At 45.0% G+C, this 27,902-nt stretch overlaps 1 protein-coding gene across 4 annotated transcripts; it reads right to left on the bottom strand.

Moving 5' to 3' along the window:
* Positions 1–682: 682 nt before the first annotated feature.
* On the bottom strand, positions 683–27,580 carry EPHX1 (epoxide hydrolase 1). Of its 4 annotated transcripts, none has more exons than XM_068153565.1 (9): positions 27,507–27,580; positions 15,072–15,259; positions 12,119–12,299; positions 9,748–9,975; positions 8,986–9,115; positions 8,300–8,514; positions 6,045–6,153; positions 4,532–4,657; positions 683–1,799 (listed from the first exon to the last, which is right to left on the bottom strand). In XM_068153565.1, the coding sequence occupies exons 2-9, from the start codon at positions 15,252–15,254 to the stop codon at positions 1,574–1,576; spliced, it is 1,398 nt and encodes a 465-aa protein (XP_068009666.1). In that variant the 5' UTR covers positions 15,255–15,259; positions 27,507–27,580; the 3' UTR covers positions 683–1,573. The 4 variants fall into 4 exon arrangements, with proteins under 4 accessions (XP_068009666.1, XP_068009667.1, XP_068009668.1 ...); XM_068153566.1 differs by lacking the exon at positions 27,507–27,580 and adding an exon at positions 26,987–27,480; XM_068153567.1 differs by lacking the exon at positions 27,507–27,580 and adding an exon at positions 27,007–27,480.
* Between the last annotated feature and the right edge of the window lie 322 nt (positions 27,581–27,902).

Below are 27,902 nucleotides of genomic sequence, written 5' to 3'. Positions count from 1 at the left end.
CTGCAAGCAGTTAGCTGTCTCCAAGAATTAAAGTGCAGCTTAAAGGCAGCACTGCAGTCAAATTTTGTAGGGAGGCCTGAGAACTGCTGAGTCTTCCTCTCCTGGCATCCAGGTGCAGAAGCACAGGAGGCAAAGAAAGGGTAGTGACAGGTCTCATTCTGCTCAAAAAACAGACCCAGGCTGGTCCACAACCCATCTGCCCTAATGATTTTCTGCCATGGCTTACCGGTGGCTTTGAGCACCAAGACTCAAATGTGCCCAGCAGGAGTGGTGTTTGTTTTACAGAAGGCAAGTCAGGGTGGTATTCTTGAGTCTAAAAAGCCCTGTGGGATGAAGCAGGGCTCTGCTGGAGTGACTCTTATTTAACAGCTTCCTTTTCAATTAATATGGTGCAATAACACTGATTTGTGCAAGTGTAACTGGTGGATTGTATTTCCCTGTGCTTGCCAGCATAGGAAAGTACATCAGAAGTGAGTGGAGAACAAAACCATACTGAAATCAGTCATCTGGATACAGTTTTAAGTGTTTGAAGCTCAAGTGCACACACCAGGGACTGTTGCCGGCAGAACCACACAGCCCTTCAAATTCAATTTTCTTTGAGCACTTTGCCTTCCCTCTGACCTTTGTAGCAGATGCAGCACAGAATCAATAGAGGTTCCAAGCTGAAGCTTCTCTTTACTGTCACCAAGCAAAATCTCAGACATTAAAAGCAGCACACAGGTATTATTCAAAATCTTAATGCAAGGTTCTTTTAATTTTGAATTAGTGACATTTCTATTGTTTAGTAAGAGGTATTTATAACAGTGCAAAGCTGCAGTGGCTTGAGCCTGTCCAGGGCTATGATTTTTAGCTGAGTACAAATTCAGTGCAGAGGTAGCCCAGGCTAAAATTGCTCCTACACCCCACCCCTCCCTTCTGGTCCGAGTTGCAGGCACCTGCGTGTTTCAGCTGCTTCTCATGTGCTGCTCTTCTGGGAGCTGAGCTTCCTCCTCACAGCCAGGGTGCTGCTTAAAAGCCCAGGCTGCAAATGAAGGCAGCCAGCAGTAGCCAGCTGGCTAGTTTCAAGCTGCTGTATGTAGATCATCCATGCTCATTAATCAACATGCTCATGCAAGTTCAGTCTTGCTAGGTTGTTCCCCGTTCTTTGTGTGAGGAACCTCACACCTACACCAACTCAAGTTTCACTGCTGCTGTGGAAAAAAAGCAGCCTTTCATGACAATTAAACTGTTATTAGTTGTGTTATTAGCAGTGCTAACAGTTGTAAGGTCTATTTTTCAATTTCAAAGCAGGAATTAGGAAGAGAGAGAGAGAGCAGACTTGAAGTCTGTGCTTGGGGGAACAAGATAATCAAGTAATTCTCTTGCTACTTTCTTAGTCCAGCTGAACAAAAGGAAAAGCAGCCCCAAGCCAGTAGGTCCCCATGGCAGCATCTCAATAAGACAGGCTGCATTTTTCTTCTTGTCCTCTCTCACCTTTGGTCAGGAATAAACTACTTACATGGATTACAGGAGACTGGTAAGGCCTGTACCCCTGCTAAGCTCAAAGCAATTACCCTGCTGTTTGTCAGGAGAGTTATTCTCCTTTCTTTCTCCAAAGTTGCTCTTTCTCTACTTTCCCAACAAATTGTAGAAGATCTTCAGCGAGAAGTTCAGGTTCCTCCAGAGCTGCAAAGTGGCCACCTCGAGGCATGAAATGGAAGGAGACTATGTTGATGTATTTCTTCTGGGCCCAAGCCTGGGGTGTGTGCATGATTTCATTAGGGAAGGAGGCAATGCCAGTAGGTACTTGTACTGTCAGCCTGAGAGAGGAGAGAGAATAATCTTTCAAACACTTAGTTCTGCAAGAATTGGAAAGTCCCAGGGAAATGCTGTTCTTGGGCATAATGTTGTTAGGCAATTGAAAATCTGACTTCCAGACCCCAAATGTTAAGATCAGACAACACTCCATTCCTGGGAAATAAAATGTTTACATACATTGATATTAAAGCAGTTTTGCAAGGGAGCCAGAGCATGAGAGTTAGAAGCATGGAAATGGAGTAAAGAGAGACCTAGCTGACTGGGTATCAGCTTTCCTCATGCTGCAGTCAGGTCTGAAGGGGAAAGCACTCACCTGGACAAAGGCTGGAGAGAAGGTCATGGTGATTGCTACAGCTCTAACACATTGAGCCTGGCAAGACACATGGAGAATAGAAAAGGGGAGAACTGCCTCTAACTGCTGCAAAGGGGGAGGAGAGGAATATATCTAGATTAGTTCAGAGGCCGCCACCTGGAGTACTACATCCAGTTCTGGGCCCTGCAACACAAGGAGGATGTAAAACTGCAGGGACAGGTCCAGAGGAAGGCCACAAAGATGATCAGAGGGCTGGAGCACCTCCCCTATGGGGACAGACTCAGGAAGTTGGGGGGTTTCAGCCTGGAGAAGAGAAGGCTCCAGGGAGACCTTAGAGCAACTTTCCAGTACCTCAAGGGGGCCTACAAAAAAGCTGGGGAGGGACTTTGCACAAGGGCTTGTAGTTAAAGGACAAGGGAGAATAGATTGAAGCTGGAAGAAGGGAGATTTAGACTGGAGATTAGGAAGAAATCCTTTACAGGAGTGGTGAGACACTGGAGCAGGTTGCCCAGGGAGGTTGCTGGGTGCCCCTTCCCTGAAAAGTGTTCAAGGTCATGTTGGACAAGGCCTTAAGCAACCTGGTATAGGGGAAGGTGTCCCTGCCCATTACTGAGAGGGTGAAACTGGATGATACTTAAGGTCCCTTCCAACCCCAACCATTCCATGAATATGGGACTTCACCCTGTAAAGTAGCTGTTCCTTGTAACTGCCCAAATGAACTCTATAGAACCTTTTGCACACTAGTAAGTGTAGCAAAGCAACTGAATTTGAGGGGAGAAGTATGTTAGTAACTGGGAAGATCTACACTTGTTACAAACAGAGCAACATTTTCCAGGTCTAAATACCACATAGGCACAAGCTGCACTGTGAGAACTGAGGGACCCTAAAATTTAGACAATTAAATTGTTGGGCACATAATGACTGGAAGCATGAAAAGAGGGAGCCTGGTTTCACATAGGACTATGAGACTCTTTCCTCTAGGCACACAGAAGCTCATATAGCTCATCTCATGTGGGCACAAGTGGAGCAGGATACTGCCCACAGCATAGCCCCAGCAGCTTCAAGAACTGAGTCAGCTTCCTGGAAGCATCATTTCACAGCTAAATAAATACCATAGCACTGAGCTGCAGTTGCAAATACCTCAGGGCAGGTTTAAGCCTTCACTAATACTCAAGCTGACACAAGTATATGCAACCAAGCTGCTGTCTTAAGTGTCTGCACAGCAGGAACCTCACTGTTACTGACTTGCAAATTATGCAGTTTGGCAGCATACTGAAGTTGCTTCCAAGGGCAGGACTTAAATCTTTTGCAGAAATAGGCAAACTGTGTCCAGAAGAGTACTAGAGCTACAAACCAAATAAACTATAAACAAAAGTGACTGCATGACTTAGTCACAGGCTAATCAAGTAACTGAAGGGAAGTCTGAAAATGCTTGCTTGTGCATTTCCCTAGGTGGATACACCATGAACAAGAGGGCTTCAAGCAGCATCTCCAGTCACATCTCTTTACTGATAGTTCAGGATTCTTACCCAGTTAGCATTTTTTCCAAGCACAACACATCAACTAACAGAGCTGTCCTGCAGATAGAGCATTGCTTTCCCTCAGCATTCAGAAACCTGCAGCAGCTCTTAAGACATAAGAGCATGTCTGCAACCATAAACTCAGGGCTCAGCACTGTGTCCAGGTCTGGAGCCCTCAATACAGGAAGGACATGGACCTGATGGAGCAGGTACAGAGGAGGGCCACAAAAATGCTCAGGGGATTGTAGCACCTGTGCTATGAAGACTGACTGAAGGAGCTGGGGTCATTGAGCCTGGAGAAGAGACGACTCTGGGAGACCTAATAGTGACCTTCCAGTACCTGAAGGATGGACAGACTGTCTACAACTGCCTGTGGTGACAGGACAAGGGGCAATGACTTCAAACTAGAGAAGAGCAGATTTAGATTGGATGTTAGGAACAGGTTCTTTACCATGAGAGTAGTGCAACACTGGGACAGGTTGCCCAAGGAGGTGGTTAGAAGAATAGAATAGAATAGACCAGGTTGGAAGAGGCCTTCAAGATCATTGTGTCCAACCTATCATCCAACCCACCTAATCAACTAAACCATGCAGCCAAGCACCCTATGAAGTCTCCTCCTGAACACCTCCAGTGATGGTGACTCCACCACCTCCCTGGGCAGCACATTCCAATGGGCAATCGCTCTCTCTGTGCAAAACTTCCTCCTAACCTCTGGCCAGGGTTGAGGCCCTGTCCCTGTAGATATTCTAGGTGAAGCCCCACAGGGCTCTGGGCAACCTGATCTAGTTGAGTATGTCCCTGCTGGCTGCAGAGGGGGTTGGACGAGATGACCTTCAGAGGTCCCTTCCACCCCAGACCATTCTATGATCTAAAGAAGAAAACCAAAGAGCAAACCACTCACTTGTCATGTTGCTGTGTGCCCAGCCCGTTCTGCAGAGTTTCTTTGTAGAAACGCATTGAGGAGACCATGCAGCCTGACACCCAGTAGATCATGATGTTGGTGAGCAGATCATCCAGGCTGAACTTCCTGAAGAGGTAAGTCCAGAGTTTGTTAGAACCAAAGACCATTTTGCATTACTCTAGCAGGGCCTTTGGGTTTGGATGTCAGAAGAGGTACAGGAAAAAAAAAATATAAGAAATAGTAAACTTGGTTAGGAGGTGGCATGTGCTGCTGCTCCTCTGTCAGTGGCCACACTGGGAAGAGCTGGAACCTGTCCAGAGAAGGGCCATAAGGATGATCAGAGGGCTGGAGCACCCCTTCTGTGGAGACAGACAGTTGGGGTTGTTCAGTCTGGAGAAGAGAAGGCTCTGAGGAGACCTTATTGTGGCTTTCCAGTATCTTAAGAGGGGCTACAGAAAAGCTGGTGAGGGACTTTCTAGGGTGTCAGGGAGTGATAGGATGAGGGGGGATGGAGCAAAACTAGAAGTGGGTAGATTCAGATTGGATGTTAAGAAGAAGTTCTTCACCATAAGGGTGGTGAGACACTGGAACAGGTTGCCCAGGGAGATGGTGGAAGCCTCATCCCTGGAAGCTTTTAAGGTCAAGCTGGATAGGGCTCTGAGCAACCTGACCTAGTGTGAGGTGTACCTCTCCCATGGCAGGGGGGTTGGAACTAGATGATCCTTGAGGTCCCTTCCAACTCTGACAATTCTATGAGTCTATAACTCTATGATTCTAAGATACATTTTTAGCTCCTACATGGAAAGCAGACTCCAACAAGCACCTTATGCTCCAGCATAGCTGTCTGCACTGTCCATAGACAGGGTAGGATCAGAAAAACACATGGAACAGCTTGCTCCATCTATTATTCATGATTTCAATTGCCACCCCAAGCCTTCAGCAGAGCCATCACACCAATACATGCTGCAAACAGTGCATGTTTCATTTCAGATTGTTAGCTAGATACAGTGCAAAGGTTCTATTCAGACCCACTGTCACGAGACTTCTTCATAACATGCCCCTCCACTCCATTCCTGCCACATACTTCAGCAATTGTCAAGAGGGGGCTTCACCTCAGATTTCAATTGCACATTAAGAATGATCCTTTGTTAGCAAATGATTGGTCAATACTGCTTTAGCTCCAGTCTAGAGCAAATTGAAAGAGTTTAGTATTAGTGTTGAAGTGAATCATGAGTTCTGCTTCCTGACATCTTAAATGTGGGTTAAACTTTTGGGGTTTTTTTCCTGTCCTAATGTGATTATTCCAGTGGATTTTAGTACCCAGAAGTTGCAGGATGTATCTCTTACTAGGAGATTAAAGTGGGAAAGGAGTACCTCAGCCTTCATGGAACCATTTGTGGTTGCTGCAGGCTCCCTACAAGATATGAGGCAATCAGTTCAGACAAACATCTTTAGCTATGGCTCTGGGCTCAGCCACCTCATCCAAAATAGCATAAGAGGAGGACAGGCTTACCTCTCTAATCCTCCATCCTCCAAATCACGGAATTCTGGATCAGTCCAAGTAGAAAACTTTTCCAATATGTATGCAGCCAGTCCTACAGGGGAGTCATTCAGACCACAGCCTGAAAAGGAGGAGGGAAAACTAACTAAAATTGTGATAGCTGTTATAGAAGTGGCCCCATTATAATACAGCTGTATTCCTAAAGAGTAGAACAAGTTGGAGCCATTTATTGTTGAGTCATAAACTGATAGCATCTGCAAACCAACAGGCTCTGCATTAGCTCACACTGTATGTTCTTTGAACTGATGGAGCAGTATTGGATTTCTGCTGGCTTTTTTCTTTTCATTCCTTGTAAGCTAATAAGATTAAGCTCTGTGTGCCAAGTAGGGTTTGCTTCCATCAATCTGGAAGTTGTCATGTATTAAACAGCATCACAGAGCCAAACTCCACATGCCTACACATGACCAGGAGAATTTGCACCACTACCTAACAGCAAAAACCTTTTTAAGGATTATTAGAAAGTCACTAAGGTAGAGCAAGGCTTTACTAAAAGGTCCAGCTTCTGAAATTAGCAGCAGCCTTCCTGTAGAACAAGGGTTAAAATACCTCACATAGCTTGTTTTGCTCAGAAAGACAAGTGTGTTTGCAACCTGCACCTGGAACTTTGCTACTACATCCTAGTGCTGTGAAAATACAGGGACCATGAACTGTTCCAGCTGCTCAGGAAACAAATACACAAGAAACTTTTCCTGAGGGAACAGCAATATAGTTGAAGTTCAGCTCACAGAATCATTAAGGTTGGAGAAGACCCTTAAGATAGTAGAGTCCAACCATAACCTAGCTACCATGATCACTAAATTATATCCTAAAGCACCACATCCACATGCCTCTTGAACAGCTCCAGGGATGGGGACTCCACCACCTCCCTGGGCAGCCTGTTCCAATGCCTGACCACTCTTGCAGGAAAGAAATTTTTCCTAATATCCAACCTTAACCTTCCCTGGCACAACATAAGCCCCCACCTTACTCCAACCTCCTTTCTTCCTTGCTTAGGACAACGTGCAAGGTAGCCCTGGACCACCAGAAGTCTTGGGAAGACTGGTAGCCTCCATGGCTGTGCTTCTTACAGCTACCTGCTGCTCCCTTCTGCAGCATTTTTCTCCTTATGGGAAGCTGCCACCTGCCATGCTCCTCTCCTCTTTGTCCTCAGAATTGCAGTAAAGCTCCTGCTGCAGTTCGTAAAACATGAACTAGCTTCTGGTTCCTAGTCTATGTAGTCCACACATTACTGGTAGGGACAAGAATCAGCCAGAAAAGCAGAGCAGGAGCACAGCTAGGCATCTCTCAGCTTTCCTTGTCTCTTAAAGCACAGAAGGGAATAGACAGTAGTCATTTTTAGCAACAAAACTCAAAAGGAAGCAAAAATACTGAGAAACCATGAAAATACCATTTTTTCCTACACATTTTAAGAATATACCTGCTTTTGTAGGTAAGCTGGTAGAACACCATTGTGAAATAGCTTCCTTAGCTATGGTTTTAATCAAATCCACAAGTGAATTGCTGCTGTGCTTAACTAAAATAGATTTGATATTCTTGACTCAGTTGTCCAATTAAAGATGCTTTCAAGATGGCAACACTTAATATTCAGGTATTTATAGGTAAGCAAGCTGAGTGACTGGCTCATCTAGAAACAGTATACAAAGGAATGGCTTTTTTTGTCTGGAAAATCTGCAAAGTGATTGAGAACAAGGAGTGAGAAGGGAATTTGATGTTAATTTTCAGGTGTTACTTGGAGGGATAAGTAAGCTGCACTGCATGCTGGGACAGCTAAAAGCTTCTTGCAGTTTACATCAATTGAATGAGATCCATTTTCTGTGCAGAAACTACCCTTTGCTCTTAGCTCAGCTGCACTTGAAATAAAATCACAGTCCCCAGTGCCAGCAGAAGTGAAGTATTAAATAAACTATTTTATTTATGAAAACTGAAAACTAGGTCAGTGGCACTTAGAGTAGGCTCAGGTTTGATGTGGAGGTTCACTGCTTCTCCATGCAAAAGGGAGTGTAATGCTGTATGCCTATATGTGAGCTTTTCTGACTTGGACACAGGGAAAGACCCCCACCTTTAAAAACCTCTAACCATCCTCCTTGAATTCCCTGAGAAAACCACTTTGACTTTGTGCATATTTTAAAGCAGTACATTTTGTGTCCGTAGTGCAACTCAAACGAACAGACTATTGGGTTTTGGGGGTTTTGTTAAGCTTGTTTTACCAACAGTTTCAGGCTTTGTAGCTTGTATGTGAGCGTAGCCAGACTCCACCAAGCTCTTGTAGAGCCCTTTCTGCAAGAAGGGAAACATCCTCCTGACATCTTCATCCTGGAAGCCGAAGAGCCCTGGAAGATAGCGGCCCAGCAGAACGGAGAGCAGGTGAATGAATCCCATCTTTGTGACCAAGGCTAGATTTAAATGGAGACCTTTCACCTGGCTAGAAAACAAACAACAAAACACAACACAGGAAAAGCCCCCACAGAGGAGCAAAACAACATTCAAAGATGTTGTATTGAAAATGTAATTAACAAAAATTGACATACTTCATTTCTGATCTCCTGTTAATTACACCATGACCTTAGCTGTGCTTTGCTGCATGGCTTTGCACACAAAAATGACAAGTCAAAGGGGGGCACTGTCAGCAATCAGCACACTTCTGGGCACTAAGCCACACATCCTCCTTTTGTTCCACTCCAGACCCCAATGGGGCCATTACAAAATTACTGCTGTAAACCTTAGCTATGTCATCTTGGATCTCTGCTTAACACTGAGCACTGAAGAGAGAAACTACAGTGCAGGCTTGGGACAGGAGCTCTCGAAAGCACAAGAAATAAATGTTCAAGTTAAAAACCCCCAAGAAACAGTTTTGTATGCCAGTCATGTGGCACTGTACCAAAGGGGTACTCACCTGGGAGCTATCTGGGCCAGGTTGGTGCAGATGAGCCAGCCAGCATCACCACCTTGTGCATAGAACTCAGTGAATCCCAATCTGAGCATCAATTCATAGAACACAGAAGCGGCGCTTACAGAATCAAAGCCTGCAGGAGAGAACTCTGCTGCATTAATTCAGAAGCTACACTTCTGACTCTGCAGCATTTATCATCCCATAAAGGTAATGTCCAAGTTCCTAAAATGCTACAGCTCCATTTTTTCTTGCCTGTCTGACAGACTATGTGGAAACCCCTGTCACATCATCCAGGCAAGGTGTAGAGAGCAAGTAGAAAATGTGACCAGCTGCCCATGCACTTGCCCCACTGAGGGGGTTCCAGTGTCCAATGTAGGGGAATCCACTACTTCCCCTGGGAGATAATGCCAGTGTCTGCATGTTCTCATGATGATTTTCTTGTGGAGTCCAATCAGAATCTCCCCAGGAGTAACTTGTACCTGTTGCCCCATGTATTTTCTGTGGGGCTCCTTGCATAAAGGAAGTCTTTGTAAATTATCTTCACACTGCTCCTGAAATCAATTAATGGTTCACCTGAAGTCACACTCTCAACCTCTGTCTTTCCACGTGATACACAAGTTCCTAGCTTTGTTTCTACAAAGCTTTGTTCCATCTTTGTTTCTACATTGAGAAACCAGGAAGGGCCAGGAGTTACTGTTCTGCTAACAGGGGCAGTCTCACTGAGAGAAAGCTTGTGTCACTTCAGTTCCTTCTCTTACATCATACCTTTCTTGTGGGGTGCTTCTGAGAAACCATAACCAGGAATAGATGGGCAAATTACTTCAAAAACGTGTTCACCACTGAGGCCATGGCTTGCAGGATCCGTCAGGAGAGGAATAATTTTGTAGAACTCGTAGAAGGAGCCAGGCCAGCCATGAACCATTAACAATGGCTTTGCAGATTGGCCTTCAGGCAGGCAAGGAGGCTTCACATGAACAAAATGGACATCAATGCCTGTAAAAATGAAATAGTTAGCATGCTCATACTGACCAATCACTGACACTGAAACCAATCACACAATAGATTATCAACAGATCTTTGCTGAAGTTCTGTGTTGTTTTTCTCTGAGCATGCACTCAAATCCCACTGCTCTAGGTCTGTTTATCCAAGGACCTGAAAGTGCTTTGTAATGGGCAGTTAAGCATCACAGCAGGCAAAGGAGGTCGACATATTTCTGGTTTTAGATAAACAGGCAAAGGAAGACATAGAAGTGAAGAAATCTACTAATGCTAACATGGTGACTCATACAGCTTAAAGGCAGAAGAAATGATTACATCACTTAGTCCAAGTGCCCTTGCATTTCCCTAAGTGTCCCTATATGGCACCAGGCAGGCTTCAGTCAACTACAGATTTCTCTTCCTGGAAGGCATACAATTGCAACTCAAAGGCATCAAGAGATGGAATCCCTCACAGTTAGCAGCTGTTTATCTGGGGGTGTTAATCACCGTCTTTGTTTTGTGAATGCCTTACTTCCCATTTGACCAGGTCTGCCTTCTGTCTCCAGCCCCTGATTCTAATGTTACATCAAAAGGAATTAAGAAAAGCCTTCAGTGAGTGTTCTCTGTCTGTGGAGGCCTCCCCTAACCAAGCCACACATCTGAACTGTTGATAAACCAATCAGGCTTAAACCAAGGACTTGAAAAAACCCTTGCTAAAATAGAGTAAATGTGTTCCATTTTGTAGCTCTGCCTTTTGTCCAAAGCTTTCAGTATCTCTCACCATGAGCAGACAAACCCAGGAAAGTATTCTGGTACCACTCTTCTCAGGGCTGAAAGAAAAGGGGAAAATTGCAGCCCTGTTTCATTTATAATCTTTACAATATGCAAGCAGTGAGCTTCACACAGCAGTGTTGCACTGGTTTCTTCAGGTGGACTGCTTTTTCTTAAACCTGCCCTGTGTTTGCTTTCCAGAACACAGTAATTTGCTATTAGCAGAGCCTGAATGCCTCCCTTCTTGATGGATTTAAGCACATTTTACTCACAGCAACTCAATCTCACCAGCAATCTCACTCTCTTTCACTGACTGAGATTTCCCCATCCTTGACAATTCTGGGGGTTTCTGCAAAACCTCCCAGTGGTGACAGAAGCTAGGAACTCCTGTACAGCATGTTTGAGCTTGTCTTTTCATGGCTCCTTTTTGTAAACATTCTAATCTTGACATTTTTTCTCCTATTTTTATACGTAGTCCCTTCCAATCTAGGCCATTCTATGAAGCCATGAACTAAAATCTTTATGCTGTAACTGCTGTCCCACAACCATTTCTTGTCCTAAGTCCATTTTAAGTATCACAGAGAACTGCCCCATTTGAAATAATGGGCACAATTCTAGGTGCAAGAGATCATCGTCATCATCTCAAAGTTGAATTTTTGCCATCCTGTGAGACAATTGCCTGCTCTGCTCTAAATCTACAACTGTACCCTAAAATGATCCAGGCACAACCTTAATTCAGGCACTTAATGTCCAGTTTGACCACTCTCCAGCCCCACCAGACTTTAGCTGAATGGTTTCTTTCAGAAGGTGCCTGTGGCTTTGAGTAAAAAGCGAAACCACTCACACCTGGCAGCACGTCACCTCCCAAGGAAAGGCTTTCCACTTTTCTAGGCCTGTGGGTGCTTGAAACAGTGCAGAGGAGCACATCTGCCCTGCCAAGCAGGAACAACCTGAGCAGCCAGCACACCCAGCTGAGGAGGGCTGCCAAAACTGATGGCATCACTGTGACAGCAGCAGCTGGGGGACTGCATGGAGCAAGAGCAGGCATCTGTGGGTATTTCTGCATGACTGCATGCAAGTCAGGGAACATGTGTACATCTGAAGATCCAGTTCTGATTCCAAATGCCTGTGCCTGGCTCCTCTTAACACCAGCTGACAGCCCATCCAGGCACAAGGGAAATTCCATTTGTCATTCCTTGTCCTAGAGGCTTTGCTTACAGTGGAGTTTCTCGCTGCCTGAGCAGCGGTGCCAGTGATCCATGCCATGGCAGGGAGGGAAGGTCCATGCAACACAACCCTAGCATTCTTACCACTGAAATCCCCTGCAGACAGGGTTATGTATTACTGGGGGAAAAAAAAAAAAAAGCCACCCAAACCCCACCACCTACCTTGAATCTTAGTTTTGAATTGTGGGTACTTGTTGAGGACTTCAACTTGTTTCTTCCAGTTGAATTGGTTTTTCCAGTAGGAGACAACCTTCCTGAGGTACTTGGAGTTAGTACCATAATGGAAGCAACTGTTCTCCAGTGGCTCAGTGAATCGAGCCTGGTCAAGTCTCCTAAACAAGTCCTATAAAGGAAACAAAAAAAAGTGACAGGCAGTTGTGTCTGCCACCTTGGGCTCTGCTGTGCATGGTTTCTAGTTATTTGCAAGTGAAATGAAAGCAATGGAAGCAACATCCCTAACAGCACACAGGCATTTTGCTGATGCTCCATCAGCTGTTCCGATTCTTTTTCTCCTCCAGATGGCCTCCTTCCTCTTCCATTTACAGCTGTTCCCAAGGCTCTTTGTTTGGCAGGGCTAGTGTAACCTGATTGCCAGGCTGATACCCACAGAGCACAAAATACTCTTCTGACAGTACTGTGGCTTCACAGCTGAAGTCTTGTACTCTCTTTCCCAGGTGACCTGTGAGACCAGCCTCACAATCAGCACATGGATCTAGCCAAGACCTTTTGCTTTCCCTCCCAAGCCTGAGGTGCTGGATGTCCTCACTGGGAAACACTCTTGGGGATTGCTAATGGCTGCAAAATTGGTATTGAAGACTGGAATGAAAGTTTCCCAATCTAGAGAAACTATGCAAGTGACCTTCCTGCTGCACTTCAGGGTTACAGAGGATGCTGACAACACTGCAAAACACAGTCCAATATCACTCAGCAGGGAAGGACAGCCAAGAGCCCCTTCCTACTGCAAACAGAACCACAGAATTGCTGAGGGTGGCAGGCAGGCCTGGAAATCTAATCCTGCTCAGCCCTCTGTGGGGTTTAAACCTGTAGAGTATTTTCTAATCCAGTGATGGAGATAGCTGTCACTGAGTGAGAGGACAGGCAGTCTCAGCCTAGGCATTGCATATGCCTGCAAGCTCATTGTTAGGGCATGGAACACATGTACAGAAAAAATGGCTTGAAAAATTAAGTTTTTAAATGTGTCTGCACACACATGCTCTGTGCTCCACACCTTCTGAAAAAATGGTTTTAGTAAGGTATGCCAGCTTAACTTTTAACTCCTAGCTAAAGTAAGAATATATTTAGAAAGAGTTTTCTGCCCATGGAGTCCTGGATAGATAGTAAGTTATCCATAGGACAGCAATGTGCCCTTGTGGTCAAGAAGGCCCATAGTATCCTGGGGTGCATTCAGAAGAGTGTGGCCAGCAGGTCAAGGGAGGTTCTCCTCACCCTCTAGTCTGCCCTAGTGAGACCACACCTAGAATACCCTGTTCAGTTCTGGGCTCCCCAGTTGAAGAGGGACAGGGAAATACTAGAGAGAGTCTAACAGGGCTGCAAAGATGGTGGACTGGAAGATCTGCTTTATGAGGAAAGGCTGAGAGAGCTGGGGCTGTTTAGTCTGGAGAAGGCTGAGAGGAGATCTTATTAATGTTTACAAATATGTGAAGGGTGGGGGTCAAGAAGGTGCCAGTCTCTTTTCAGTGGTGTCCTGTGATAGGACAAGGGGCAATGGTTTTCAGTTGGAACACAGGAAGTTCCACCTCAACATGAGGAGAAACTTCTTTACTGTGAGGGTGATGGAACAGGCTGCCTAGAGAGGTTGTGGAGACTCCTTCTTTGGAGACTTTCAAGACCTGTCTGGATGTGTTCCTGTGTGACCTGCCCTAGGTAATCCTGCTTTGGCAAGGGGTGTTTGACTCAGGAGGTCCTTTCCAACCCCTAGCATTCTATGATTATGTTGTTGTGGTAGTTGTCATAATGCAGAGCTGCATGTTTCAAAAAGATCCATAAATTAGAAATTAGCTTTGTGTCTGCAGTGTAAGAGGAAAATAGTGGAGATCAATGTCCATTGATAATCTAAGGAGGGCAAACAAAGTGTTAAAAATCTCAGGCCTCACTGATAAAATAGAAATCCATTCTAGATCAATAAAATGAGCCACCCCATGAGTACTGGTTCCACCACTACTACACACAGATGTACAAAATTGTGCAGTCCCTGACTTAACTACACACAATCAGAACCTTGCTGCCTAATAAATTCTGCAGCGTTCTGTGTTGAGTGTAATTACTGCTGTAGTATTAGTGTTGACCAAAGCAGATCATTAATTACAGCAGCAGCATCCAACACAGCTGCAAACAAAGCAGTGAAGAAAATTTGATACTTGTAATTGCTTTGAAAAAGAAAAGAGAAGAAAGCAAACAACAACATATTGTTCTTCTGGTCTGCACAAACAGGAACAGAGAGCTGAGTAACCTGTAACATGATTTTTAGGGATATTAGGCTTTACAGAGTAGGTTTCCTTACTAGCCATCTTGCAACAGCCAGTTGAGAACAAGACTCTAGAGCAGGATGTGAAGTCTGCCCATACCACATTTATCTTACAAAGTAGTCAAAGACCTCCTTCCTGACAGACTGAGGGAGACAGACAGTTGGGGTTGTTCAGTCTGGAGAAGAGAAGGCTCCAAGGAGACCTTATTGTGGCCTGCCAGTGTCTTAAGGGGGGGCTACAGAAAAGCTGGTGAGGGACTTTTTAGGGTGTCAGGTAGTGACAGGCCTAGGGAGAATGGAACAAAAATAGAAATAGGTAGACTCAGATTGGATGTTAGGAAGAAGTTCTTCACCTTGAAACACTGGCACAGGTTGCCCAGGGAGGTGGTAGAAGCCTCATCCCTGGAGGTTTTAAGGCCAGGCTGGATGTGGCTCTGAGCAACCTGCTCTAGCCCATGGCAGGGGGGTTGGAACTGGATGATCCTTGAGGTCCCTTCCAACCCTGACAATTCTCTGATTGCTCATTCTAAGTGTAACTATTGGTTCAATTTTAAGCATTACTTCCAGTCAAGTTCTGCATTTATTTGGCCATTTCTTTCTTCTCTCTCCCCACTACAGAGTTTTGCTTACGCTCAGCTCTTCTTCTGTAGTTTCCACCTTAAATGGTCGAATAGTTTTATCTTCTTCAGTGTCAGGCTTTTGTCCCTTGCCCCACCATCCCTCTTTGAGGGGTAACAGCGTTGCTTCTTCTTTCCTAGATAGTAAGAAATAGATGACAGCTGTTCCCAAAACCAGGAATACTTCAAGCAGCATAATGCCTGCAGGAGAAGAACAGAACACTGGTAAGCCCAGGCAGATGGTTCAGAGACATGTGACATAACTGTGTACAAGACTACAGTAGTTTGAATCCCACCTTTCTGTCACTCACAGCACACCACTCTTTCTGCAATATTTCAGGACTAGGATGCTTTAAGCAACTTAAATAAGGAGGAATTAATTGTTTTACATAGAAGACATTTAGTAGAAACAGAACTCAACGCAAGTCAAGAGATCACACTGGTAATTAAACACTCCTCTAAACACAGCACATCAGCTTCCTCAGTGGCTGCTGACTGCTGCTGAACTTCAACATTGAAGACGTGACTGTGGACATAATTCAAGTTTAATGCTTCCTCTTCTTCTAAAGCTTTAGATTCCCACAAATTCCAAAGTAAAGCATCTCTTCAGTGAGGCTCAAATATCTACTGTTACAGATTTGGAAGGGAAAAAAGCCAAGACACATATAGAGAACAAAGAATGAAGAGCATGAGGGCAGCCACCTTGTACCTCCCAGTCAGCCTGAGGGAGTTAGGGCAGGGATATATTTACATAACCCTTGAGAAGCAGTGCAAAGGGTAGAAGGACCTTCCCTTTCTTCCTCCTCTGAACTATTTTAAAGAGGAAACAAAAGACCACATGCAAGCTCCCCTGGCACTAAAGTGACCTTGTCCAAGTGACAAAATTCTGTGGTCTCGAGAATATGATGTCACAGCATTGGAACACAGCTGCAGGGCTGTTGTGCCTTCGTCAAACAGAACACCTGAACAACACCGACATCCATTTGAACTGTTTCATGCTGAGCAGTCACTCAGAAGACTCTCTAATGTTTTCAAGCATCCCTTTAAGTATGATAAATGGGGAGCAGTACTGTCATCATTTTGACGCAGAGTTTTAAAGAGTGTTGTGTTTCAGACACTCCTTTGTTGGGGAATTGAGAAGACATGAAGTATTTCAAAGCTTCTGTAGGGCAGGCACTGCTTAGGAAACAGAACAGCCTTCATTCTCTCCAGAGCTGGAAGGTTCTGTTGGTTTTGCTGCTGCAGAGTAATTTGATGCTCTGAAATTGTTCAAAGATATTCCTGGGTCAAAAGAGGAACTCTGTAACACAGGTTTATGGGAGTTCATGTGAGTATAACAGGAATAAAACTGACCTGTCTTGTGTGTTCCTTTATGTGACAGGACACATTTTACTCAACCTTTTCAGTTTATTTTTCTAATGCCTGGCAATAAAGAGATGGGCATAGTAAGTACCCAGTAAAACATTTGTACAGAAGTCAGGCACAATGGAGACACGACAGCAAGCTACAAAAATATATTGCTTAGACATGCTAAGTGCTACAGCCTTGAAAAGTGACCTGAAATTCCTTCATCTTGGAGGCTGGAGAAATAGGAATGACAGACACTGAAAGAACTCAATCTGTTTATTCATTTCACTGGCCCTTCCACAATTTCTGCTATTTGAGGAGGTGCTAATTTTTCTCCACAATGTTCTCTGAAGCACAAGACAACCATCTTTTCCCACCTCCACCATACTGGGGCCATAACTTACCCTGGAATTACAAAGTTTGTCCAATTTCAGCTTGCCTCAACACATAAACCCATGCAGTCTAGGAGCCTCCTGAGCACAATTAAATTTTACTGCAAAGCAGAACTGAAGGGGCTTTTAGAAACCTCAAAGCACTTTAGACAGAAATATTACCTACCACAGTATTTAATAGTATTTCTATTACTAAGTCTTCACAAAGAAGAACAGCAGCTTCCCTGACTTCACAGCACAACTCAGGCCATGTCTAGACTACAAGGGTTCACCAGCACATCCATGTAAACACCACAACAGGAGAAGTTCCACCTCTTGGCCAACTTGGATATGTTTACAAAGCCCCACACCAACAAGTGAAAAGAGCTGCTGTCAGTGCCATTCCCTGTTGTTCAGGCAGGACAGCTGGGGTACCTAGAAAAACAGAGGACTTTCTCCTGGCTGATGCTGTGTCAGCACCATCCCCTCTGTCAACAGAGACACAGGCACACCGCCTAACACTGCTGCTTCACCCAGGAGCAGACTCCCAGCCAATTCTCTAGCAAGAAATTTATGTCCTAAATCATTGGAGTACACAGATCTAAAAAAATGTTTCTGCTTCCCCCATCTGCTCTCAAGGAGACTTGGGGAAAAAAAAAAGTATCAGAATTTCCACTGCAGAAGACACAGGAAGGATTGTGTACAACTTACTCTGCATTTGCCCCAGACTGTGCACACAGAGAATTGGCTATGTGAAAAGACAGCAGCTTTGGTAATTAATTCCAAACAAGATTTTAGGATGAGCCTGTTTACAGTCCAGCAGCAAGTGCTAAAATCAATTTCAGATCTCTCAGAAGTTCTGTCTTCTGTCAAAGAGAATTGGGGCTGGTGGCAAATTGATTTGCCTAAGATGTCAATTTCCCTTGAAAGAAGCTGCCTCTGACACTGGTTTGGATTATTTTTTGCTAACAGTGAGAGAGCCCAAGTTGCTTTCTGTACTCAATCTCTCTCAGTTCCCTTCAAAGTGTCTGTAAAATTCTAATTACAATGAACACAGGGGCCTGGAGCTCCAACTATGCTACATTCCTGAGTGCACAGGAGAAAGAGGAAAGGCAAGTGCATCAACAGTATTTTAACTTGCACCAATTCACAGCACACTCAAAGGGACTGCTTTGCTAGCCATGAGTTACTGGAACACAGCATGCTCCTACCAACCTCTCCAGCCTGTGCTGAAAGGAAACCACTTAGAGCAAGCACACTTAATAATTTCCCAAGTTTGCTATTCCACCTAGTTCTCCAAAACTCCTGTGTGATATTTGTACAGCATGAAACAGCCTCAGCCAGGATGCATTTGCACCAGAATTTCCTTTGCTGAGCTGTTGTGAGGTGGAAGTTCTTGGCCCCTCACACTTGTTCCATGATACAGCATTACAGCTGCATGTGGAAGGAGAACTGGGTACAGTAAAACTTTCCTACTCCTGCAGTTTTCAGAGATGTAAACAACAAAGTGCTGGTCTTTTGACTCTCTGAAGTCTCTTGATGCAACCATGCTGCCATGTGGTCTTTAAAAATGTCTACTTCAAAAGGGAGCTCATGTTTTGGTTTGGCTTTTGCCTCTTTTTATTTGACCGAAGGCAAGACCTTAGAATAAATGGAAATATTTCCTTCTGTGTCAAAGTACTTAGGCTCCAAGACTTTGCTGTACCCCAGGGTGGGTATTGTTTGTAGACAACACTTAAATACCTTAGACACTGCTTTTATCCTAAAGAGTTCAAGGAGAAATGTTTTTGTTTTGCTGCCTTGAAAACATGTTTTGAAAGAAAAACCTTCAAGTGTGATGGAACCAGTAAATGGCCCCAAAACTAGATCCTCTTGAAGAAGGCCAAGTACACCTCAAAAATCACATTGTTTGCAAGAAAACCTCAAGTGTTCTTTCAGTATCTTACTGCTCCTTGTTGAAAACTCTCTTGGGTTTCAGCTTTTTTTTGCATTTTGATTTGCACTGTCCTCCCTGCAACAGCAGCAGAGCAAACAGCTCCACAGGAACAGAGCAATTATTTACATCAAAGCTCTGTCTTCTCTCATCCCTTGTCTTCATCAGTATCCAGTGGCAGATACCCCAGAGAACAGTGCAATTTATTTTTCAGAGAAGTCATCTATCAGAAAGCTTAATGGCAAAATCCCTATCTTGTTCTGCTAGTAAACATTCACCTTTGCTTTGCAGCACTAGAATCCATCTAAAACATGTTATTGGGGAAATAAGCAGCTGGAAAGACTTTGACCCCAACCTCTAGAAAACCATTTTGGCTCAAGTGCTACATAACCCAGCTACTATGCCTTGAGTGATACTCAATATTCACCACTCTACGAAGTGCTAAGAAATAATACCAGTGCAAAACAGCTAGCACATGTGTGGTGCAAAAGCTCTACAAGACCATGCTACTTGCAGACACATACAAGAGGTGATAATTGTTTAGGGTTGCTTGCAGCCCAGTAGGCCAACCACATCCTGGCTGCATCATAAGAAGTGTGACCAGCAGGACCAGTGAGGTCATTCTCCCCTTCTATCTCTGTGCTGTGACATCCCCACCTGTAGTACTGCATCCAGTTCTGGTGCCCCAAACACAAGGACACTGAACTCTTGGAGCAGGTCCAGAGGAGGGCCACAAAGATGAAAGGGCTGGAACACCTTCCCCATGGGGACAGGCTGTGAGAGCTGAGGCTGTTCAGCCTGGAGATGGCTTCAGGTGACCTTACAGCAGCCTTCCAGTACCTGAAAGGGACCTACAAGAAGGATGGGGAGAGTCTCTTTACAAAGGCCTGCAGTGACAGGACGAGGGGCAATGGCTTTAAGCTGGAAAAAAGCAGATTTAGATTAGATGTTAGGAACAAGTTCTGCACTGGGAGAGTGGTGGAACACTGGAACAGGTTGCCCAGGGAGGAGGCTGAGGTCCCATCCGGGAGATATTCAAGTTGAGGCTCGACAGGGCTCTGAGCAGCCTGATCTAGTTAGGGATGTCCCTGATGACTGTGGGGAGGTCAGACTAGACAACCTTTGAAGGTCCCTTCCAGCCCAGCCCATTCTATGATTCTACAAGAAAGCTGGAGAGGGACTTTTTACAAAGTCTTGTAGTGATAGGATGAGGGAGAATGGATTGAAACTGCAACAGCAGTTGCCCAGGGAGGTTGTGGAAGCCACCTCCCTGGAAGTGTTCAAGGCCAGGTTGACCAGGGCCTTGAGCATCTTGGTCTAGTGGAAGGTGTCCCTGCCCATGGCAGGGGAGTTGGAACTAGATGATCTCCCTCCCAACCCAAATCATTCTACGATTTGTAACACTTTCTCTCCAAGGTTGGCTAGGATCCTAGCAGACTACAAGTTAGCTCAGAGCACCTAGACACTGACACTGCCAGATAAAAGCTTTATTGGTTAATAATTGCTCTGCAGGAGAAGTAACAGCTCAAATTCAGAAGCGATGCTTCTGTTTCTTTTTGTTGTGTTACATAAACTCTATCAGGTTCTACTGAAGAGGCAGCATCCCCCTGCTGCAGCCTCTTTGTTTACAGATGGATTTGCCTGAAGAGCAGCAACTGCAGGTTACTCTTTCCAACAGACCTGAAGGGGGAAAAAAAACACTCACTGAAAGACTTCCAAAACTCATGGCACCTGTAACAGGGTCCCCTAGCACTGACTAAGACATGGCAGAGTCCCAGAAGCATCACCCTCAGTCCATGTCCTACCATCTCCAGCCATTACATTTTTGTCATTATGTAACACCACAAACAGACAAAAAAAACCCAACCCAAACCAAACCAACAAACCCAGGAAAGTGAAGACATTTGTATAAGAAAAGCTTCCTATTTATGTATTTTGTGGAGCATTCTGACAACCTTCAAAATAGCTTAGCAACATCAGAATTGGTTAGCATACAACTGATAACATCTCCCAGGTGAGCAGAAAACTGATACATTAACACTGCAGGAAAGGAGGAGAGGTAGGCATGGGATGCAATAAAGCATCCCACGCAGGGAAGCAAATCAGAGACAGGAAATACAAATCCAACAGAGCTGTTGGCTTGTCTTGATAGGACATCCTGCATTTACATTTTTCTGCTGCCATAGGGAGGTGGCACACAATGCTGTCTCCAAAGCAGCAGGAGGAGATGGTATCATTCTGTTCCACAAACTTCTTCTAGACTCTTCACAATCAGGAATTAGCCAGTACAGCAGGAACCTAATTAGATGACTAGAACCAAAGAGGTCACTTCCCCAGAGAAGGGAAAACCACACTCTTTCCCTGAGGAGGACAGCTAAGCTTCCCTTACTTTCCTTCTGTCATGCTTGAAGGAACTCACTCCATTCCAAGACTCTAAAAAAGCCTTTAGACTACAAACTGGTAGAATCTGACCTAGGATCTGTGTGATACCCTGTTATTGGTTGTAACCTAATAGTTACAACCCCTGTGCCTGGTTCAGGGGAAAGGAGGTCTACTCTCCATCTGCAATAATTTCTGTTGAGGATTCCACAGACAGGAAAGCTGCTAAAGGATTCTTAAATTAGCACTGTTCAGTAAGGATAACTAAGGGTGAAAATTTCATAGCATGGTTTGGGTTGGAAGAGACCTTCAAGATCATCTAGTTCAAACCCCCTGCCAGGGGCAGAGACATCTTCCACTAGACTAGGTTGCTCAAGACCCTTTCCAACCTGACCTTGAGCACTTCCAGGGAGGTGGCTTCCACAAGCTCCCTGGGCAACCTATTCCAGTGTCTCAGCACCCTCACTGGAAAGAATTTCTTCCTAATTCCTAGTCTAAATCAACCTGTTTCACAATAATGCATTTGATATCTGCACCATTAAGGTTAGATCCCACAAAGATTTTATCCTGTTTATCCTATCCAGCCTTTATCCCATTTAATGACCCTCAAATTCCAGCCACATTAGCAAAGGTGTTTTGCACAAATGCAGTGAAGCAGCAGAAGCCTGGCATATGACTTAGAGGTGAACATGGAAGCTGGATCTCCTAGACAATGCTCACTGAAATTGTATCTTACACTGGGGGAGGCGGGGGAAGGGAAGAAAGCTATCATGCCAGTAAAAAGTTTTTAAAACACTTACTGTCCATCCAGCTAAGTAACATAGTCCAATAAAACAGACTACAAAGAACTTCTTGAGCTTTCTGGGGTTTAAAAAAGCCAAGTGGAGGGTCCTGCACTGGGGTCATGACAACCCCATGAATGCTCCAGGCTTGGGGCAGAGTGGGTGGAAAGCTGCCTGGCAGAAAAGCATCTGGGGGTGCTGGTTGGCAGCCTGCTGAGCGTAAGCCAGCAATATGGCCAGGAAGGCCAACAGCATCCTGGCCTGAATCAGAAATGGTGTGGCCAGCAGGAGTAGGGAAGTGATCCTGCCCCTGTACTCAGCACTGGTGAGGCCACACCTTGTATCCTGGGGTCAGTTTTGGGCCTCTCACTACAAAACCAGACATTGAGGTGCTACAGCATGTCCAGAGAACACAACTGGTGAAGGGTCTGGAGAACAGGTCTGGTGAGGAGCAGCTGAAAGAACTGGGGTAGTTTGGCCTGGAGAAAAGGAGGCTGAGGGAAGACCTCATTGCTCTCTACATGTCCCTGAAAGGAGGTTGAAGTGAAGTGGGTGTTGTTCTCTTCTCCCTTCTGTCAGGTGATAGAACAAGAGGAAATGGCCTGAAATTGTGCCAGGGAGGTTTAGGTTGGATATTAGGAAAAACTTTTTTCCTGCAAGAATGGTCAGGCATTGAATCAAGTTGCCCAGGGAGGCACTGTCCCTGGAGGTGTTCAAGAAATGTGTGGGCACTTTGGGACATGCTTTAATGGTGTTAGATTGACAGTTGGACTTAACAATCTTGGAGGTCTTTTCCAGCCAAAACAACTCTATGATTTTACTTCAGATTAAAATTTAAGTCCCTGAAATTATGACTAGCACATTGTTCTAGTTTGCCTTCCACCAGGTTTCTAGCAATAATGAGGTGAGACTCCTTGTCTTATGGCAGGATCTGCTTTTTACAGAGAAGGGTGGGAAAAAGTGCAGAGGAACCAAGAGAGTTAGATATTAAATAATAAAATGAGACTGAAGTACTTGTTCTTCAGGCCTTAAAGGAAATTTGGGGACTATTTTTAGCTTCACTAAATCCTCCAGTACTAAAGAGCAAAAGGTTGCCTTTCTCCACTGCAATGGTATTTTTGGCCAGTGTTTTGCCCAGTCTGATCTCTAGACAAGCCTCAGATTCATCCTGCACTGCTCGGTGGTGTGGCACAGTGTGTGTCCTTCTGTTTACTGTGGGATTTTTCTGTTAGTCTAATTCTCTTAAGATTCTTCCATGAAATCAGAGAGGGAAAGATCTTCAACTAGCTGCTTTACAAGCTTTTTGTATTAGCACAGTTAGAAAACTGTTCCTAAACCCTTTAATTATTAACACATGCAGAATTGGCATGTACGTGGTGCCCTAGAGGGGAAAAGAAATGAAAGAGAACAAACAGTTGGAAACCTTGCACTCCAAAGTATGCAAGAACAAAGTACATGGCAATCTTCCTGTTACAAGAAGGTGTGGAGATGGAAATGGTGAACATAAAGACTGACAGAGGAAATCTCTGGCAATCTGCAAGGCCGTGAGATGAGGTGCACACCGTAAGTTTAAATTAGGGCCACAACTCCCAGGTAATAAGGACAGCCATGAAAGCAAACATGTATGAGTGTAGAAAAAAAATCATAACAATTATAAATTGTGACTATGGAAACAGGAACAGATAGAAAGTTGTTATCTCTCTATGAGGACTTCATTCTCAAAGAGAAAAAGAACTTTGAATTACGAGAGAGGAGGGGAACAGATGGTAGTCATCATTTTCTGTCAAATAACTGCAACACCAAAAGGATGTGCCAGAGTAAACATGTAACAAGAACAATTCTTCCTACTTCATCTCTCTCTTAATAACAACTAAATATTTAAGGGCTCCATCTCAAGAAGTGCACTACCTGTACCCACCAGATTAGAGCAGCTGAGACTTAAGATGAAGCTTAGGAGAGGACTAGGTCCTTCCATGGAGCTTTATTTCTGATTCACAATAGAGTCATTTTGATCTAAGAGAAAGATTCATCTTCTGTTAGACAGCACAGCACACCCAGGGTACAGATGGGAGGGGGAGCCAGGGCATACAGAACAAACAGGTAGAGCAATAATTTTGTGTCATCCACAGTGTTCAAAAGAAGAAAAAAAAAAACACATTGGCTGCTGGGTGACATAAATAGGAGAACTGAGGTGGAGAAAGAATGAAAAATGAAAAACAGTGTTTGCTGAGCCTTCCCTTGCCTTGTGGATTACACCTAATCATCTCCAACAGAGATGTTTCAGGGGAAAAAAAAAAAGAAAGTTGAAGGAATGTCAGAGAGCAGGTCACTTTTCAGAGAGGACACCTAGAAAACAGCTCCTGTTCTTTAGCCCAGTAGGATCTCTCCATAAACATGGTGGCAGATAATTTCCTCACTCTGGTCACTGCATTAGAAGACAGCATCATCCACATATTGAAAAAAGCAAGGAACAAAACATAGCCACCGTGAGTCCCACAAAACCATTCCCAGCCCTGCCAATCAATAACAATGTGTTTAAATATAAAGCAATGCTGATAAGGCCACTTAAAAGCAAACCGGCAACAAAACTAACACACCAACAAAACAACCCCAAACCTAAAACCCAAACACCACCACAAAACAAGAACCACCCCCGGGGTGTATCAAAAATCACTGTCTTACCCATCTTGCTATGTCTGGCAGCACCAAGATACTAAAGCAAATGCTATTGCAGAGGTAGGTTTGTGTGCTCGACTGTTTACCTAAAATAGCCATTTACACACGCAAAATGATGCTTTTAATCAAAAACAACACATTCAGAGGAAGAATCCAGGACTTTTTTTTTTTCCTTCTTTCCCCTTCTGAATATTACCACTGGAAAAAAGTATCTTCAGCATTAATTAGAAGCAGACCAAAGCTCTTTGGAGAAAAGCAAGATGCTCTACTTTCCAAGTGACTCTCCTTTCGGGACCTGTACAGTAATTAGAGAACTATTTGCCACATTAGGAGCTTGCACATTAAAGAAGACTGCCCTGCTTCTGGGATTGTGCATGACATGAAGAAAATACAGGCTTGCAGGCTCAACAAAGCAGCCTTTACCTCCTTACCTGGCCACAAAATTTCAATGCTCCAACTGTACTATAGGAAATGGGCACAGGAATATGGAAGATAATCAATTTGTTTTGCCTAGAGCTATATGCTACAGTGCACCTACCATTCCCCATCTCTGCTTTGCTACTTCACTGACAAATTACAAGACAAACTGTTACAAAAGAAACAAGAGTTTCTGGGAGTATTACCAATATGGAATTACTACCCCAAACCTTTTTATTGAAGTGTTGCAATTACTTAGAACAAATTGGTCATGTATATTCTATTAAGAAGCCTGAACTTGTTTCACAGCACTTAACCATACCAAAACATTGCAGTTCTAGGTCTAAAAATACTAGGCAAGTCTGAGAGCTTTGCTGAAACCCTAGATCAACAGGCTGAAAACATGGTATTACTCTACAGAATGTGCAAATACAAGTACAGTAGAGCAACAGGGGGAGGAAGAAGGCCTTTTAAAACACCTAGTAATCAAAAACCAATTTAGAGCAATTCACACAGACAGATTGCATGTGGTTTCTGGCTGCACTGGTTACTACCAACTGTGCTCTATTTGGAATTATTTACTTCACCACCATGATTACCCCTGTGGAAAAAAAAAAAACCAACAACAAAACAAACAAACAAAGCCAAGTAAGCAACCCCCCTGCCCCCAAACCAACCAACCACAAAACACAACAAAATTCAAAAGAAATAACCAAGAAACAGAATTTAAGCAAATCATATACAAGTTTTTTGATATATATTTAGTCAGACTGGAATTCATGTAGAACAGTCACAAACTTGATACTGTGCCAGGACCTTCCCCACAAAGACTTCAGCTTTTGACAAAGATCTAATCCTTGTCCTTGGACAATTTCAACTGTGGATTGATTTTCAAAGCTGCCTAATTGCTTTTGGTGCCTATCTCCCATTGATTTTCAGTATGCATTAGCAATTTGTGCACACAGGTCACAGTTTTAGCTTAGTTCAGACAGGAGTAATATCCATTTCAGAGGAGAAGCACAACATCTCAAAACAGTGCCAATCAAAGTATTAACCCTGCCTGTGGGGCTGTGCAAGTAAATTTGAGATGGTGGCTTCCCTGTCTCACAGGTTCACGTGCAACCAGCCAAGCTTTCCTATGAAAGCAAGGGAAAAGAAAGCAACCTGATTGAATAGAATTAGATGATTTTTGCAATGTACTTGATAATGATGTGTTTTAATTGCAGGGCAAAGTCAAATTCCCAGCAGAATTCTGATAAACTGAACAAATTCAAGGAGCAAGTGCATGGTTTGCAGCTTGTCTTTTACAGCCTGCTCAGTTACACAACAAAATGCAGTCACTACATTTAAAAGGCTTTCTTCTTGTCCCTAAAATGTTTGTTCAGCAGAGCCTTATGAATAGAATCATAGAATGGTTTGGGTTGGAAGGGACTTTGAAGATAGAATCATAGAATTGTCAGGGTTGGAAGGGACATCAAGGATCATCTAGTTCCAACCTCCCTGCTACGGGCAGGGACACCTCACATTCGATCAGGTTGCTCAGGATGCGATGCTGTGTTCAAACAATCTTCAGCTTTGCCCAATGAGCTGTAAACAACCACCAAACCAAAAATAATTCAACATTTTGGGAAAAAAAACGTTTGTTTTCCCCTCAAAGGGGATTAGAAATCAAACAAACATACAACAACAACCAAAAAACCAAACCCACCACAACCCAAAACCAGCTGAAACCATCTGCACGGCACTAACTCCGCCAGGAGACCTGGCCAGATGCCCGGTGGGCGCTACATGAAGTGGCTGCTTTCAGAAGTACTGGCAAAGGTGCAGGCAGCTTATCAGGAACTTTAAACAGGACTAAGCTCTGGCTCCAGCAAGTTGGGGAATGTCCCATCTCCTCTTCCCCCCAGAAAGGTTGATGAGGGCTTTCCTGTTCCCGAAATCGCCCCCAAAACACCCCCCACCCGCGCCAAGGCTACCATTCAGGCCTTGATAACACCCCTTGTTAATAATATTTTGTTACTACCGGCTGGCAGGGGGGCTCACAGCTCTAAAACAGCAGTGCTGCAGGCACGTAGGCGCAGAGCCCGCTTGGAAGGGTCCTTCCCGCTCTGCCTCTCTGGGGGGTGAACGCCTGCGGGCTGCGGCACACGGAGCCCTCTGAAACGCTCATTCCGTCGTCTGGACAGCGGGTTCAGCCCAACGTTTTCGCGTAGCCCCTCGGTCGTGCACCACCGCAGCTAAGGCAGCCTTTCCCCTCCCGGAGCCGGGCAACTTCTCAAACACTCCTCAGATCCTGCCCTAGCTTCGGCCACCGCCCCCCGACCCCCTGAGAGGCAGGGAGCGGGGGGAGGCGAAGCGCTGCTTTTCCCGCCCGCCCGTAAGCCGAAACACGCCTGCCTTAACTGACGGTACTGAGGGGCTGGACACGGCGGGACTGGCTGCGCTCAAACACACCCCGCGCGCTGGGGCGGTTCGCGCCTCTTTCCTGAGGCGAGCTCGCGACCTTCCCCTCACACTCTGCCCGCCAACCTGCCGCCTGTTACCTGCCGCGGCCAGAGCCCAGGCCACACACGCCTTGGCGTGGTTTAGCCTCGCCTCGCCGCCGGGGCCGCCTACTAGCACGTCGGGAGAGGGGCACGGTGGTGCCGACCGGGCCCCTCCATCTCCAGCCCACTGGGAGTTGTAGTTCCGGAGGCGGGGAGTGCCAGGCCGCAGCCGAGACTGGTTGGCACTGCAGCCGCCAGGGCGGAAGGTGAGCAAAGAGGCTTCACCGCCCCTGACGCCGGCCCGAAACAAGGGGCACAGCACCTGCTGCTCCCACCCCGCAGCTGCGCGGCACCGGCCACCAACTGGGCAACGATGGGGCTCAAGTGGGCTCTGGAGCGCCCAGGTGGTCACAGCGATACGAGGTTCAGCACAGCAAAGGCTAAGGCACGCTG

This window comes from Melanerpes formicivorus, unplaced genomic scaffold, assembly GCF_026170545.1.
Source record: "Melanerpes formicivorus ecotype bairdi unplaced genomic scaffold, bMelFor1.0.p_v2 SCAF_26, whole genome shotgun sequence".
Taxonomy (NCBI): domain Eukaryota; kingdom Metazoa; phylum Chordata; class Aves; order Piciformes; family Picidae; genus Melanerpes; species Melanerpes formicivorus.
The sequence above is the reverse complement of the archived record's forward strand: the minus strand, read 5'-3'. Positions and strand labels throughout refer to the sequence as shown.